The sequence below is a fragment of the Typopeltis vanoorti genome, chromosome 1 (genome assembly GCF_054136105.1).
Source record: "Typopeltis vanoorti isolate ZY-2024b chromosome 1, IOZ_Tvanoo_1.0, whole genome shotgun sequence".
Taxonomy (NCBI): Eukaryota; Metazoa; Arthropoda; class Arachnida; order Uropygi; family Thelyphonidae; genus Typopeltis; species Typopeltis vanoorti.
In genome coordinates, this window is record NC_143549.1 from 30,878,367 (window position 1) to 30,895,501 (window position 17,135).

General features: G+C 34.4%; 1 protein-coding gene across 3 annotated transcripts in view; it reads right to left on the minus strand.

Moving 5' to 3' along the window:
• Positions 1 to 1,221: 1,221 nt before the first annotated feature.
• cbc (protein CLP1 homolog) overlaps positions 1,222 to 17,135 on the minus strand; it is a 194,100-nt gene continuing 178,186 nt past the window's right edge. For 2 of the 3 annotated variants that reach the window (XM_090415421.1, XM_090415438.1), the window contains exons 12-13: positions 12,928 to 13,021; positions 1,222 to 1,763 (exon numbers count right to left, since the gene is read on the minus strand). In XM_090415421.1, coding sequence (XP_090271547.1) covers positions 1,652 to 1,763; positions 12,928 to 13,021 — 206 coding nt within the window. In that variant the 3' untranslated portion in view covers positions 1,222 to 1,651. The remainder of the gene's footprint in view (positions 1,764 to 12,927; positions 13,022 to 17,135) is intronic. The other variant, XM_090415432.1, reaches the window with a different exon arrangement.

A 17,135-nucleotide genomic window follows, 5' to 3' on the forward strand; every position in this document is an offset into this window, starting at 1 on the left:
ATCTTTTGCTTCATTCTGAAATTCGCTGGCTTTCCAGGGGAAGCACTAACAAGGTTATTTCAATTTTAAGGCACAAAGTTTTATTATTTGTAAATGAACGTAATTCTGATTTTGCATCACTCCTTGTTGACGAAGCATGGTTATCGACACTATCCTATCTTTCAGACATTTTTTTGAAATTAAATGAACTATATCTCTCCCTTGAGGGAACTTCTTTAACTCTTCTTGATGCCTATGACAAAATAAAGGCATTTGAGAAAAAAATGGTTTTTATGGATTAATTATGTAAAAGACAGACAATTTGCACATTTTCCAACATTGGAATCCTTTTCAGTGGAAAATTATATTTTTGTTGATTCTGAGTTTCTGGAAAGGGCTTGTGACCACCTCAAAAATCTGAAACGGAATTTTGAAACATATTTTCTGAATAACTTTTATAAGAAATTTCTGTGGGTTCGCGATCCATTTCAGGCTTGCAGTCACGAGAACGACCTTTTGTGATCAAAAAAAGAACAGTTAATTGAGCTTTCAAGTGACAGTGGACTTAAAATGCAATTCCATGACCTGAGCAGATCGATTTTGGATCTCGCCTTCAGTGAGAAGTGAATTTCCTGATTTATCTGAAGCAGCATTGAAAATCTTCATTCAGTTCTCTACAACCTATCTTTGTGAGAAAGGATTTTCATCGCTCTTTCAAATAAAAACAAAATGCAGAAATCGTCTTCGTGTGTGTGTGTGCTGATCTTTGACTGAATTTGACCAATATTGAGCCAGATATCCAGCAACTCTGCAAGGGCCAAGAAGCTCAACCATCTCATTAAAAGTAAGTAGTATCATAATTAGATCATATTATTTATTTGTTTAATAAAAATTAAAACTTTGTTCAATGATGATACACTTTTAATTGTTTACTTCCAATATAATTAATTATGTTTCCATATGTATTCGAATCATGCTTTTAGATTTATTATGTTATAAATGGCACAGTTTTTCCCGAAATGTTGGTAATTCCTACTTAGGTTTTAAAAAAAATTATGAAAAGTCAAAATGAGTATAAGGAAATAAATTAAAAACACTATGTTTATTTTTGAAGTAAAACTTTAATTCCAACATTCTAAAATGTTATTTTTCTTGCTTTTCTGCTCGCAAAATCGATGACATTGTCGAAGTTTATTTCTTCACTTAGTTGCTGTTTTATAGACAGTGAGGCAAGATTTCTTAAATGCCAAAAAAAAAAGTGCCGCCTAGGGTGGATCCTCCTCTAGCTACACCTCTGTAATTTAGTGGTCCATTGAATTGTTTTCAGCATTTTACTGGTCCTTGGCCTTAGAAAGGTTGAGAAATGCTGCACTATATCATTATGATTTTCATTGAGTTTTACAGAAACTATACTTGAATACTGATATTAATTACTTTGAGATAAGGATTTAAAAATATAATCCAACTTATCAATATATTTACAACAGTATTAACACAGAATTTATAAAATGAATTTATTTACAAGTGATTCTATACACTGAAAATTCTGATGTTGGATGTTTTTATTATAAAAACAGCCAAACATGACATGTTACAATGGGTTATGCATAGAAACATGCAATTCACAGATGCACACTGATATTACCAATGTGCATTCATCACACTGATATTATCAGTGTGCATCCATGAACTGCACATCACCAACTAATAGCACAGTTTTGGGAAGTGGTCGTGGTTGTGGCGATAGTACTGTCAGGACTTGCCTCTCCATATCTATTTTCGTTCTGAAAAGAATACAATATTAAGATGCATTAATCATTTCAAAGCATTTTTCATAAATGGTTTATTCAGATAAAACCTACAAACCATGACCACAGTACACATGCTCATGTTTAAAATAAATAATAAATTAATAAACGGTAAACCAGGAGTTATTCCAATAATATGTATCAGATAATGGATTATTTTAAAGTAATAATTTAATTGCTGAAATCAAGCCTAAATAAATTCAACTGACAATTTTTTTTCAATGGCTTTTTAATTTCATTGTAGAGGTGACAGTCAAATTATTTAGATTATCTCTGGCACTTTTCCTGAAAAACCAAGTGTTTTGCATCAACAAATTGAGAGAATAAACACAATTAACAAATATAATATACTGGTTCATATGCTTAAGTCGATTCTAACCAATTTCACACCAGTATTTATGAATTTACGGTAGGAAAGCAATCCTACAGTTGATAAAAACAATTAATGCCATCTTAATTATAATGCATCATCAAAGAACCAAGAAATGTTAATTCATGCAATTATAAAAGCATTTTTAAAATAGACTTTTTTTTTTTTAAGTTATGACTGAAATATCATAAAAAGAATAAAAATACTTTTACACAACTTCCAAGGACTGTCGCTGGAAGTTGTGTAGTCCATAGATGTGGTGAAAAGAGAAATGAGGAATAGACAGGCTTTTCACATAGAAACTGATGGGTAAGTGGAATGCATTACTGGAATGTGAATGCTAAGAATGTAAATGACATAATGATCAAATTTGTAATGATAAAAACATAGCAGCTGATTGAAAACATAAAATAAGATAAGAATACAAATTTCATGACTGAAATTAATATTTTGTAAAAGCAAATGATTATTTTTAGACTTAAAAGGAATTTAAAAAAAAATTTTTTTTAAAATTTCCTCACTCACGGAACAATACATGAATAAGAAAATTTTGTCTTCAAATGTTAATAAATATTCACAAATAGTGAATAATCTTTATCACCTGGTTTCAGCACACTACTTTGCATATGACATCTGAAATGCTTGAAAAAGAACCATTTCAGATCTCTAGAGCAGGATGCAAATTATCTAGTCCTTGGTTCACCCATGCTACTAAGTGTTAAATTTCTTCTGAACCAGTAGTCATCAAGCTATTGCCATTCACCAATCTGCAATTGGCCAGCATGGAAATTATGGACAGTTTGTTAGTATTACTGCCAGTAGGCAATAAAACAAAAAGCTAGATAGTGCTAAGGATCTCTTGGTAATCAGATAACATGTTTGATGACAAAAATAATTCAGAACGTTTAATTACTGGCATGTTTAACACCAGAAATGGTCATTGTGTGATACAGTATTCAAATACCTAAAGAAAAGAAAAATGATTCAGTGACCGAAGAATAAATGAACATGCAAACCTGACATGAATTAAATGTTATACATTGTAATACAGATGTCAACACAAATTGATCAGAAAGTAATCAAATTATTACCAGAACCTCTTGCTCACTTGAAACAATGGTAATGAAAACAGCTGATGAAAAAAATAAGAGAAATGAAACCAAAAGCCATCATCACACTACCATCAATTTGATGTGTAACCTCAAGAGGTGTTCAAGGTTTGACATTATCAATAATCTCCTATCAACAATTTCCCTCTAAATTAAATCTATTACTTACTGGCACTCCAATATTCTTTATGTAACATTTCATTCTTCTAAGGCACTTCTGACTGAATCAATCCACCTAGACCTTGGTTTTTCTTTCCATCTTTTTCATGCCATCATGGCATCCAACACCTGTTTTGTTAACCTTTCATCTCCCATTCTGTTTAAGTGACCATACCACCTTAGATTAACAATGCTCACACGTTCTTGAATGCAAACAATGACAAGTTTCTTTCTGATGTCTTCATTTTTAATATGATTCTGCCATTAATGACATCTGCTCAGGACCCTAATTTTCTTCAAAAATCTCAAATCCATAACCTAAAATTGGTTTGAGCAGTGTTTTTCATACTGATAGGTTGGCTAAATTTGTTGCTTATTCTGTACAAATATATTCAACTGCTCCCCACCATACCAGCTCTGCTTTTTCTGTTGTCTATTTACAAATTTCATTTGCCATCTTTGCTAAAAACTGCCTAATTAGCCAAAATATTTTACTAGTTCTATAGGTTCCCCAATGAGATTCTTTGTTTCTGCCCATTTTCATAGTTTTGGTTTATTTATTGCTGATTTTCATGCCAAATTTTTACAGTTGTTATTCAATTTAGTTAGAAAATCCTGGAGACTCATATTATATGTACATCATCTGCATAAATCAAAGAGCTAAGTTTGATCCCTGATTTTACACCAACCATCTTCCTGTATTTCCTTCAATTCTAACTGATGACTTAGAACTTAAATATAAACTATGTATTTCTCTGTATAATGTTCCACTTACCATATATAATTGTAGTGATTTGAAAAGCATTTCTCTTGGCACCCTATAATATGCCTTTCCCACATCAACGAAACTTAAGCAAAGATCCTAGTCATATTCCTATGATTTATTTACTATTTGTCATAAAGCAAAAATATGATCTTGATGACCTCTATTTGGTGTGAACCTTGTTCTTTTCGAAGTTTCTCTTCCATAATTTTTCCTCAACCGCTTTTCAAGTATGCCTGCATAAATCTTACCTGGAATACTTATTAGAGAAATTCTTCTGTAATTCTCACATTCAGCTTTATTCCCTTTTTTATAGATGGGTACTACGAGAGCTCTGCTTGAATCATTAGGAATTCGACCTTTTGATCAAGCCCTCTGAATTATGACCAGTGTAGCCATTGCAAAACTTGCATATTTCAATACTTAAGCATTTCTGGTTAAATATCATCTACTCCACTGCCTTTCTACATTTTAAGTTTTTGATGGCTTTTTTTTATCTCAAGTATTGACATGTACTCCTCTTTGCATTCCTCTTGAAAATGTTCTCATATGGTTCTGTCACTGCTTGGTTCATTTAACAGTCTTTCAAAGTAATTACTACAAACATCCAGAATATCCTTATCTTCAGTTTTCATATCACCATTATCATGTTTGAATCTTTTTATAGTAATCTTTCCTCCATTTCTAAGCTTCTTCAATACCATGCAGAACTTTTTGCCATGTGAACTGTAGACTAAAATATACAAACATTATTCAAGAAAAAATGAAAGAGTTTAAGAACAGGAATCAAACCTTGGAGATTCAGTGGCAAGATTGATTGATTGATGATTGATTAATTGATTGATTCAGATCAGAGAGTCATGTTGTGAGGTTGTCTGCAAGGATAGAAAAATCAGAACACCATGGTGGAGTTTTGATTTCAGAACTCCACCATGTTCATGTTCAGAACAGGAAGTTAAAGAAGCAATGAAGGAAAAGAAGAAAGCATATCAAAAGTTCCTGGCAAATAAGTCACTTGTGCTCTTAGAGAATACACAGACAAATGTAAGAAAGCTGAACACTGTGTAAAACTAACTCAACAGTGTTTAGCTTTCTTACATTTGTCACTACTTTGGTATGAGCATAGAAAATAAATATCAAGAAGGTGGCAAGATATTCTGGAGGTTGTTGACGAAGCTCAGAAATGGAGAAAAGAGTGCTGTAAAAAGATTTAGAGATGATAAAGGTGATATGAAAACTGGAGAAAAAGATATCCTTGAAGTATGGAGTAATTACTTTGAAAAATTGCTAAATGAAACTAGCAGTTATGACAGAACAGTCATAAAACACTCTGTTCAGGCATGCAATCAGGAATACATATCCATACTTGAAGTAGAAAAAGCCATCAAAAGTCTGAAATGTGAAATGCAGCAGGAGTAGATGACATTTGACAGGAAATGCTCAAGTATGGAGGTGTAAAAGTTTTACGGTAGTGGCTGCACTGTATAGTTCACAGGGCCTGGACAGAAGAACGAATTCCAGATGATTGGATTAGAGCTCTCGTAGTATCCATATATAAAAAGGGAAATAAAACTGAATAGGAGAATTACAGAGGTATTTCTCTACCAAGTGTTCCTGGTAAGATTTATGCCAGTATACTTGAGAACCGGTTGAGAAGAATTGTAGAAGACAAGCTGGGTGAAGCTGGATTCAGGCCAAATAGAGGCTGTCCGGATCAGATCTTCACTTTACAACAAATAGTTGAGAAATCATGGGAATATAACAAAGATCTGTATTTAAGTTTAGTAGATCTGGAAAAAGCATATAACAAGGTGCCAAGAGAAAAACTATTCAAAACGCTACAGTTGTATGGTGTCAGTGGGGCATTATATCAAGCAATACTTAGTCTTTATTTGAGTTGAGTCAGCAGTTAGAATTGAAGGAAGTACAGGAAGATGGTTTAATGTTTAATCTAGTGTCAGACAAGGATGTGCATTATCCCTCTGTTATTCGTTATCTACATGGATCACGCTACGAAGGAAAGTGATATTAAACCCGATATCAAAATTGGAGGTGTTAATGTCAGCTCTTTTCTTTATGCAGACAATGTTATACTTCTAAATAAATCTGCTACAAGTCTGCAAGATTCCCTGAATAAATTGAATAACTGTTGTAATAGATATGGTATGAAGGTCAAAAATAAAAAGACAAAGACAATGAAAATAGGCAGAATCATTGAAAATGTCAACTGTGTTGTGAACGAAGAACCTGTGGAACAAGTAAAATATTTCAGTTACTTAGGCACAATTTTTAGTGAAGGTGATAAATTAAATATGGAAATAGACAACAGAATCAACAAAGCTGGTATGGTAGGAAGTCAATTGAATAAATTCATATGGAATAAAAGAGAAATTAGTCAAAACACTAAATTAGCTGTATATAAGACAGTGCTCAAACCTATTTTAACTTATGTATCTGAGAGCTGGGTCAGAAATAAAACACTTGACCAAAGACTAGAGACTGCAGATATTTGAGTCTTGAGAAAGATTAGGGACATGACAGATGGCATCAATGGCAATATCATATTAAAATTCAGGATATTAGGAAAGAACTTGATATTGTTAGCATCCAAGAATATGTTAGCAGAGCTAATCTCAGGTGGTATGGTCACTTAAACAGAATGGGTGAGGAAAGATTAGCAAAACAAGTGTTCTCTACCAGGTTGGCAGGAAAAAGACCAGAGGAAGACCAAGATATAGGTGGATTGATACGGTAAAAAGTGCCTTAGAAGATAGAAATATAAGATCCAATAATGTTGGAGTCTTGACAGGTAACAGACTGATTTGGAGGAAAATTGTAGATAGAAAGTTAGTAATCAAATCCCTGTCATGCACCCCTTGAGGGTGCATGACAGGAATTTGATGATGACTTTGCTCTTTTTTGAATGCAGTAGGAAATTTTGACTTTTATATCCTTGCAGACAACTTCATCATATTCTTTTCTAGAATTGATCAATGATTATTTACTATTGATTTTTAAGATATCATATTTGTTTTCAAATTCTTCCAGCTTTTCTTTATCAATATTGTATTGCATTTTCTGGCCTGGTTAACTAAATGATTAGCATGTCCCCTCTCCAACCAAAAGGCTGCAGGTTTGAATCCCACAATGGGCACAGATGTTTGCGATTATCTGTGAAAATATTAGTAGTGGCGGACAGTAGATAGCATTGGTGTAGATGATGATGATGGTAGTTGCGATTCGCTGTAGTTGGTGGATTGAGTGGTAGAGACAGAAAGTTATAGAGCAGGTGCCCATCCTCAATGAGTCTTTGGACTCCTTGTATTTGTCATATAATAAAATAGTATTAATAACAATAATAATAATTAATCCTATATATTTCACTCAATATATCATGAGCTTCTTTCAGGGAGAAGGTAGAAGAACTGGTATTAAATTCTGAATACAAGAATGAGTAATACAGCACATGTGTAATATCATGTGTCTCAGTTGCAGTTAGAGCAGGTGGCAACACTGTTAGAGTTCAGTGATGTGGGAATAGATCTATAATTAATTTAAAAAAAATTATAAATAATTAACAGCAATCACTTCCCATACTTCACTTCACTACTCACTTCATCAGTGAGTAGCTAGACCAGCTAGACCAAGTTAATACACTTTGGTATTAACTTGGTCTAGCTACTCACTGATGAAGCCTCAAAAAAGGCTGAAACCGGTCTGGGTAGTGACCTCCCTCCATAATGTAATAACAGCATACATTTCCTAGGAAATGTGTTTTTACATTATGGAAAATACCTAAGAATAGCGATCTGAACTTCTTCCTCCACCTTTGCAACGAGCTGCCCAATATTGTACTACGTACTAGGAACACTTGCATTGGCTAACGCTAGTGTCCGCCGATACTTTATAGTTTACTATATTCGGCAAGAAACTCTCTGATTCCAATCTTTGAGTTTCTTATTCGGTTTTAAAACTATGTGGGAATTAATATCCCCTTAATTTAAGTAAAGTTAGCTTTACTCTTTTATTTTATTCCATTTTTCCAAATTTTTCCAAACCATTTCTACAAAGTTTGGCTTCATTTCTTAATCTCCAGCAAAAAACAAGCCTGTCTTTTTCTTTGTCAATTGCTCTCTCTCTCTCTCTCTCTCTTAACAACTGAAAATGTTTTTCTACTTCACCATACTGTATGTTGGACCACAGGTACAAATAAGCCTTGTTCAATTTTTTATTTTGAAATTTGCCATACAAATTTCTTGAAGGAAATTTTATCTTCATGATTAATACTGAATACTATAGATACTCTTCTTTCCTTCCCTAATTGCTACTGTTCAAATATAATCATTATAGTTATTATTTAGCAATATCTTCATTTCTTTTTTGGTTGTTGGTCCCAATAGTTGATTTTGTTTATCACTGTTTATCCAAGTTCTCTGATAAAAATAGGTGATGTCCCAGCTGATATGACATTTAATGATGTTATGCCATCATATTATAGTCTGCCACAGTTACAAGAACTGTAGCTGGCACAGTGTCAAGAAGAGTCATGTTGAAGAGGAGAAAGGAATAAGGTTATGTAAAAATTTGTCACCAGGGGTGCTTAAGGGTCAAAGCTGTATAACTGAGAGGAGACCTCCACATAGCCTTTAAAGGAATGCGGAGAACCGACCAGGGCTTCTGACCTAATGTCCAATCCTCACCTTATCGTGGTGCACCCTGTTGGGTATCTACTTTGATACTGAACGAACGAGGATGGGCTGGCAATTTGGGATTTAGCCGACCAAATTGTATTCTTATTGGTTAAACCAAAATAAAAAATGATGGTACAACATGACAAAATTTCATGACGGCTGGGGCGTCGCCCGGTTAAACAAGGCCCCCGTTGTTTTCGCCAGGGAACCAGGGCGAACAGCGTAAAGTCAGCTACTGGAACAAATCTGAAAACAAACCCCAACTCAACATCACCAGAGTTAAAGATCGGTACTATCAACGTAAGAAGCCTGAATGGCAAAGAAATGGAGCTAGCTGAGGAATTAGATAAGTACCAGATCGACATAATAGGGGTGACTGAAACAAAAAAGACCAAAACTGGTGAGATCTTTCTGAGCAATAAATACAAAATGTTATATTCAGGCAATGACAATCAAGGAAAAGAAGGAGTAGCCATAGTATTCAACACAAAATACGAGGCTAATCTTCTTGAATGGCAGTCAGTCTCAAGTAGAGTAATGTGGGCAAATATGAGAATGGGGAACTGGACAATGAGACTTATTTGTGCCTATGGTCCCACAGAAGGTTCTACTAAGGTAGAAGTGGAGGAATTTTTTGATGCTTTAGAAAAAGCAACTGACACAATGAAAAAGGAAAAGTTGGTCCTTGTTGGGGATCTAAATAGTAGAGTAGGAAATGATTGTGAGACATACAAAAATATTTTGGGAAAATTTGGAGAAAAGAGCAAAGCTAATAATAATGGCAAATATCTGTTGGATTTCTGCTCAGGACATGGACTGGTTATTACTAACACCATGTTTCAACATAAAAATGTGCACAAATTCACATGGAGAGAAGAGGCAAGGAACAAGAAAAGTCTCATTGACTATGTTATTGTTGATAGTGATGTTTTCTCCCTGGTGCAGGACACCAGAGTGTACAGAGGATTTGAAATTGGAAGTGATCACTATTTAGTCTTGAGCAGGATAAAATTGAATTTCATATTGAAAAGAATAACATGTAAGAAAGTTTTAAAGCGAATAAAAGTTGAGCAGCTCTCAGATGTGAACTGTAGACTAAAATACAGAAATATTATTGAAAAGAAAATGAAAGAGTTTGAGAACAGGAATCAAACCTTGGAGATTCAGTGGCAAACTCTGAAGGAAACATTGATTGATTCTGCCAGAGAGGCATGTGGTGAGGTTGTTTGTAAGGATAAAAAAATCAGAACTCCCTGGTGGACACAGGAAGTTAAAGAGGCAGTGAAGGAAAAGAAGAAAGCATATCAAAAGTTCCTGGCAAATAAGTCAGCATTTACTCTTACAGAATACAGAGACAAATGTAAGAAAGCTAAACAGTGTGTTAAACTAGCTAAACAAAAGTCATGGGAGGACTTTGGCAAGAATATAGAAAATAAATATCAAGAAGGTGGCAAAATATTCTGGAGGTTGTTGAAGAAGCTTAGGAATGGAGGAAAGAGTGCTGTAAAAGGAATTAGAGATGATAAAGGTGAAATGAAAACAGGAGAAAAAGATATCCTTGAAGTATGGAGTAATTACTTTGAAAAACTGCTAAATGAAACAAGCAGTGATGACAGCACAGTGTTAAAAAAAAACACTGACCAGGCATGCAGTCAGGAATACATATCCATACTTGAAGTAGAAAAAGCCATCAAAGGCTTGAAATGTGGAAAGGCAGCAGGAGTAGATGATATTCGACCAGAAATGCTGAAGTATGGTGGTATAAGAGTCTTACAGTGGCTGCACTGCATAGTTCAGAAAGCCTGGACAGAGGGACGAATTCCCGATGATTGGAGTAGAGCTCTCATAGTACCCATATATAAAAAGGGAAATAAAACTGAATGGGAGAATTACAGAGGTATTTCCCTACTGAGTGTTCCTGGCAAGATCTATGCAAGTATACTTGAGAAACGGTTGAGAAGAATTGTGGAAGAAAAGCTTGGTGAAGAACAAGCTGGATTCAGGCCAAATAGAGGCTGTCAGGATCAGATCTTCACTTTACGACAAATAGTCGAGAAAGCATGGGAATATAACAAAGATCTGTATTTAAGTTTTGTCGATTTGGAAAAGGCATATGACAAGGTGCCAAGAGGGAAGCTATTCAATACGCTGCAGTTATATGGTGTCAATGGGGCATTATATCAAGCAATACTTAGTCTTTATTTGAGTTGTGAGTCAGCAGTTAGAATTGAAGGAAGTACAGGAAGATGGTTTAATGTTAAATCTGGTGTGAGACAAGGATGTACATTATCCCCTCTGTTATTCATTATCTATATGGATCACATTATGAAGGAATGTGGTATTAAACCTGATATCAAAATTGGAGATGTTAATGTCAGCTCTTTGCTTTATGCGGATGATGTTATACTTCTAAATAAATCCGCTACAAGTCTGCAAGATTCTCTGACTAAATTGAATAGCTGTTGTAATAGATATGGTATGAAGGTCAGCAATAAAAAGACAAAGACAATGAAAATAGGCAGAATCATTGAAAATGTCAACTGTGTTGTGAATGGAGAACCTGTGGAACAAGTAAAACATTTCAGCTACTTAGGCACAATTTTTACTGAAGATGGTAAACTAAATATAGAAATAGACAACAGAATCAGCAAAGCTGGTATCGTGGGAAGTCAATTGAATAAATTCATATGGAATAAGAAAGAAATTAGTCGGAACACTAAATTAGCTGTATACAAGACTGTGTTCAAACCAGTTTTAACTTATGGATCTGAGAGCTGGGTCGGAAGTAAAACACTTGATCAAAGACTAGAGACCGCAGATATGAGAGTCCTGAGAAAGATTAGAGGCGTGAACAGATGGCATCAATGGCAATATCATATTAAAAATGAGGATATTAGGAAAGAACTTGACATTGTCAGCATCCAGGAATGCGTTAGCAGAGCTAATCTCAGATGGTATGGTCACTTAAATAGAATGGGAGAGGAAAGATTAGCAAAACAAGTGTTCTCTGCCAGGTTGGCAGGAAAACGACCCAGAGGAAGACCAAGATATAAGTGGATTGATATGGTACAAAGTGCCTTAGACGATAGAAATATAAGATCTGATAATGTTGGAGTCTTGACAAGTAACAGACTGATTTGGAGGAAAATTGTAGATAGGAAGTTAGTAATGATGTAATTTTTTCATGTAGTACTGTCATATCCTGTACACCCCTTGAGGGTACATGGCAGGAATTTGATGATGATGATGATGATGATGAAAAATTCGTCACCAACGTGTGAAATCACGTGCTTTATACATAAAATTTTCCAACTGAAAAACTAGAATTTTCATAAAAGAAAAGCTAATTTTCTGACATGTAATAATAAACACCCATCCCATGAAATGCACTGATTACCCTATTATTGGAATGAATTAACCTTCTTCCATGCACAGACGTGTCAATGGGGGGGGAGTCTTGCATCTGTGGTCAGATTGCAACATGTAGCTAAAGCCAATTCAGAATACAGTTTAGTTGGCCATGCCCTAAACTGCCAGCCCATGTTCACTTGTTCAGTATCCAGGCAAATATTTACTAAGAGGGGGAACACCACAAGAAAGTGAGGATTATACATCAGGTCAGAAGTGTTGATCAGTTCTTCACATTCCTTATATACTAGTTCTCCTATTATATAAGGAATATAAAGAGGTCTCCTAGTTATCTAATTTTGACTGTTAAGAAACTCTGAGAAAATCAGTGAGTTTGAAACAGGGAAGTCAGGCAACTCCAAAGATGTTGGAGAAGGAAGAAAAGCAACAACAATATGTCAAAATCAAAACTACATTAAGGTTGCCACATCACATCACTGTTATAATACTTTACATTTCTGCATTCTGTCAAAAAGCTAAATATATTCATATATTGTAATATTTCAAATGAATTCTGGAATTAAGATTAGCCAAGAAAAAGTTAATACTCCAGTTTTTACATTTTATATAAATACAAAACTTTAGTAAAATATTCATTTTATCAGTTGGTAAAAAAAAATCTACACAATTAAACACTTACACACAAATAAATCCTGCAACATTTGTCAAAATAATATCTTCTTCTGTGCTTGCAGCAAAGCTGACACTCAATATGTGATGCAACAAGTTAGGTCCTAGAATAAAATAATTTTAAAAGTATTTCTTGATAAAATAATTTATACACAGCATTTGCTTATTTAAATGTGCAAAGCACACATATACATAAGTATATTTAATTGGGCAACTTAACCAACATTATTTAGTAACAACAAATTTAGACTTTTTCTATTAAATATGCTAGTTCTATAATAACATAACTTGACAAAACTAAGAGTACTTAGGTCTTGCTTGTTTTATAAAATTTAGCCTTTAAGTTTGTGTGGAGAATATCTTCATAGTCAGTTTGTTTTGTGAAAGATAAACTTCTAGACAAAAATACTATCATTCCCATGGACAAGTTAATTCAACTCTGATTGAAAAAGCTCAGAAAGTGCTCTCTGCATCGTTGCTGATCTGTTGGGTTAGTGAAATTGCTCTCCAACTGACAGGATATGGGTTCAACAGTCATCACAAGATATAATAAATTTTTTGAATGTCTTCAAGGTTGGAGAAATTTCATTGTTCAGTGTGCCTTGAAAATATTCCATGTTCAGACTTCAGAGAAAATTTTCTGGTATGTAGAAATAAAAATTATAATAATAAAAAAAAAACCTTACTCTGTCCAAGGTTCTAAAATACTATCTACAACCTTTTCATGGGTGGAAGACATAAAAATCCTGAGCCAGAAGAGACCACATTCTGAATTTAGTAAGAAATAAAAAAAAATAAATATCAGGAATGAACAAAATGCAATGAAAAAGCCTAGAAATGAAATAAAGAGCACTCTAAAATGAATAAGACATTAAAAGGTTTCATGAAAACTGATGACAATCTAGATATCTGAAATAATTATTAGAACTGACAGAATAGTAGAAAACACTCAAGAGGAATGCAATCAGGAGTACATATCTTAAGGTAGAAAAAAGCCATAAAAACCCTAAATTATGATATTCGACTAGATATGCTCAAATAATGAACATATAAAAGTTTTACAGGAACTATAATGAATAACAATTCATGAGGCCTAGTCAAAAGGTTCTGACTTTACATTTATTTTTATATAGTTACCCAGAAGAAGCCATAAGGTTTAGTGGTGAAACTAGTGGTTTTTTCCTGTGGTTATTTACCATTAAAAATACCCAGTTTTTTCTAGTTATACTCAATGATTGAAAGTCTCCCAGCCCGCATGCATGTGTTTCTTTTAATCAAATTTTGACCATAATAAAATCTGTGCTGGCTTTTGTAGGGAACTGCAATCTCTTAGTAACATTGCACTTGTTTTTCATGTATTTAAAAGTTATATGTTATATATGTTATATGATAAAGGTGACATGAAAACGGGAGAAAAAGATATCCTTGAAGTATGGAGTAATTACTTTGAAAAACTGCTAAATGAAACAAGCAGTGATAACAGCACAGTGGTAAAAAACACTGACCAGGCATGCAGTCAGGAATACATATCCATACTTGAAGTAGAAAAAGCCATCAAAGGCTTGAAATGTGGAAAGGCAGCAGGAGTAGATGATATTTGACCAGAAATGCTGAAGTATGGTGGTATAAGAGTCTTACAGTGGCTGCACTGCATAGTTCAGAAAGCCTGGACAGAGGGACGAATTCCCGATGATTGGAGTAGAGCTCTCATAGTACCCATATATAAAAAGGGAAATAAAACTGCATGTGAGAATTACAGAGGTATTTCCCTACTTAGTGTTCCTGGCAAGATCTATGCAAGTATACTTGAGAAACGGTTGAGAAGATTTGTGGAAGAAAAGCTTGGTGAAGAACAAGCTGGATTCAGGCCAAATAGAGGCTGTCAGGATCAGATCTTCACTTTACGACAAATAGTCGAGAAAGCATGGGAATATAACAAAGATCTGTATTTAAGTTTTGTCGATCTGGAAAAGGCATATGACAAGGTGCCAAGAGAGAAGCTATTCAATACGCTGCAGTTATATGGTGTCAATGGGACATTATATCAAGCAATACTTAGTCTTTATTTGAGTTGTAAGTCAGCAGTTTGAATTGAAGGAAGTACAGGAAGATGGTTTAATGTTAAATCTGGTGTGAGACAAGGATGTACATTATCCCCTCTGTTATTCATTATCTATATGGATCACATTATGAAGGAAAGTGGTATTAAACATGATATCAAAATTGGAGATGTTAATGTCAGCTCTTTGCTTTATGCGGATGATGTTATACTTCTAAATAAATCCGCTACAAGTCCGCAAGATTCTCTGACTAAATTGAATAGCTCTTGTAATAGATATGGTATGAAGGTCAGCAATAAAAAGACAAAGACAATGAAAATAGGCAGAATGATTGAAAATGTTAACTGTGTTGTGAATGGAGAACCTGTGGAACAAGTAAAACATTTCAGCTATTTAGGCACGATTTTTACTGAAGATGGTAAATTAAATATAGAAATAGACAACAGAATCAGCAAAGCTGGTATGGTGGGAAGTCAATTGAATAAATTCATATGGAATAAAAGAGAAATTAGTCGGAACACTAAATTAGCTGTATACAAGACAGTGTTCAAACCAGTTTTAACTTATGGATCTGAGAGCTGGGTCAGAAGTAAAACACTTGACCAAAGACTAGAGACCGCAGATATGAGAGTCCTGAGAAAGATTAGAGGTGTGAACAGATGGCATCAATGGCAATATCATATTAAAAATGAGGATATTAGGAAAGAACTTGACATTGTCAGCATCCAGGAATACGTTAGCAGAGCTAATCTCAGATGGTATGGTCACTTAAATAGAATGGGAGAGGAAAGATTAGCAAAACAAGTGTTCTCTGCCAGGTTGGCAGGAAAACGACCCAGAGGAAGACCAAGATATAGGTGGATTGATACGGTACAAAGTGCTTTAGACGATAGAAATATAAGAGCTGATAATATTGGAGTGTTGACAAGTAACAGACTGATTTGGAGGAAAATTGTAGATAGGAAATTAGTAATGATGTAATTTTTTTCATGTAGTACTATCATATCCTGTACACCCTTTGAGGGTACATGGCAGGAATTTGATGATGATGATGATTAAAAGTTATAGAAAGCGTGATATTTTTAATTCAGTGTTCAAAAGGTTAAGCTTTTGTAGAACTGGAAAAGGCACCTTTTGCCTTCAAAATGCGACAATTAAATGATGTAAAGGGAACATTATCAAACAATCCACAATATATATTTGAGATGTAAGTCAAGAGTTTGAACTGAAGGAAGTGCAGGAAGATTTATGTAAAATCAGATAAAATGCACACTAATTTTATTATTATTCATCATTTACAGTACAGTGAGAAAAAAAAAAAAAACAGTACTGAATAACTGCAACGATACATGCTATGAAGTAAATAGGCTTATTAACAAAGAAATATATGTTTACACATGATGATAGGTATATCCATAACTATTGGTGGCATCTTGGTCAAATAAAGCATTAATGATCATAGATTATGAACTCAAAATGGACACCTTGTCTTTCAAAACAGATTTTGTAGTGCATGCAAAGGTTCCCTATCATCTTGGAGAACAAAGATGTTCTCCAAGATGACAGAGAACTGCCAGACATATCATATAATTTTATCGCTTAGTTCATCAAGGTTCAGGTCATGGTGGAATATCCATTCCTTCAACATACCCCACACAAAAGCAACAAGTGATGTGAGATCAGGAGAATGTGAAAGGTACAGGAATTCTGTGAACTTCAAAATGAGCCTACCGGAGAAGTGTTCTAATAGGCTTTAAAACCACACAATGTGTGACAGGTTGCTCCATCCTGTTGAAATACCTATGCATAAATGGAATGTTTTTTGCATGATAGATTCTATGCAAATCCTGGTGAATGGAACCAACACATTCTTGATGTAACATTTGCTATTCAAGATCATGGTTACACCATCCTCTTCAATGAAGTGGGGCCTAATTATGCCATGGCTCCTTCTCAATGTGAAAAGGTTTCTCTTGGACAAATTCAGATCTCAAGAAACCAAGAAATCTGCAAGATTCATCTGCTTACATGACCACTTAGATGGAAATGCACTTCTTCCAAGAACCAGACATTATGGAAGGACAGATCTTCATAGACAATGGCCAGCACGTGTGAAGAAGTATTCCTGCCATACAGCGTAATCTGTTGCTGTTAAACT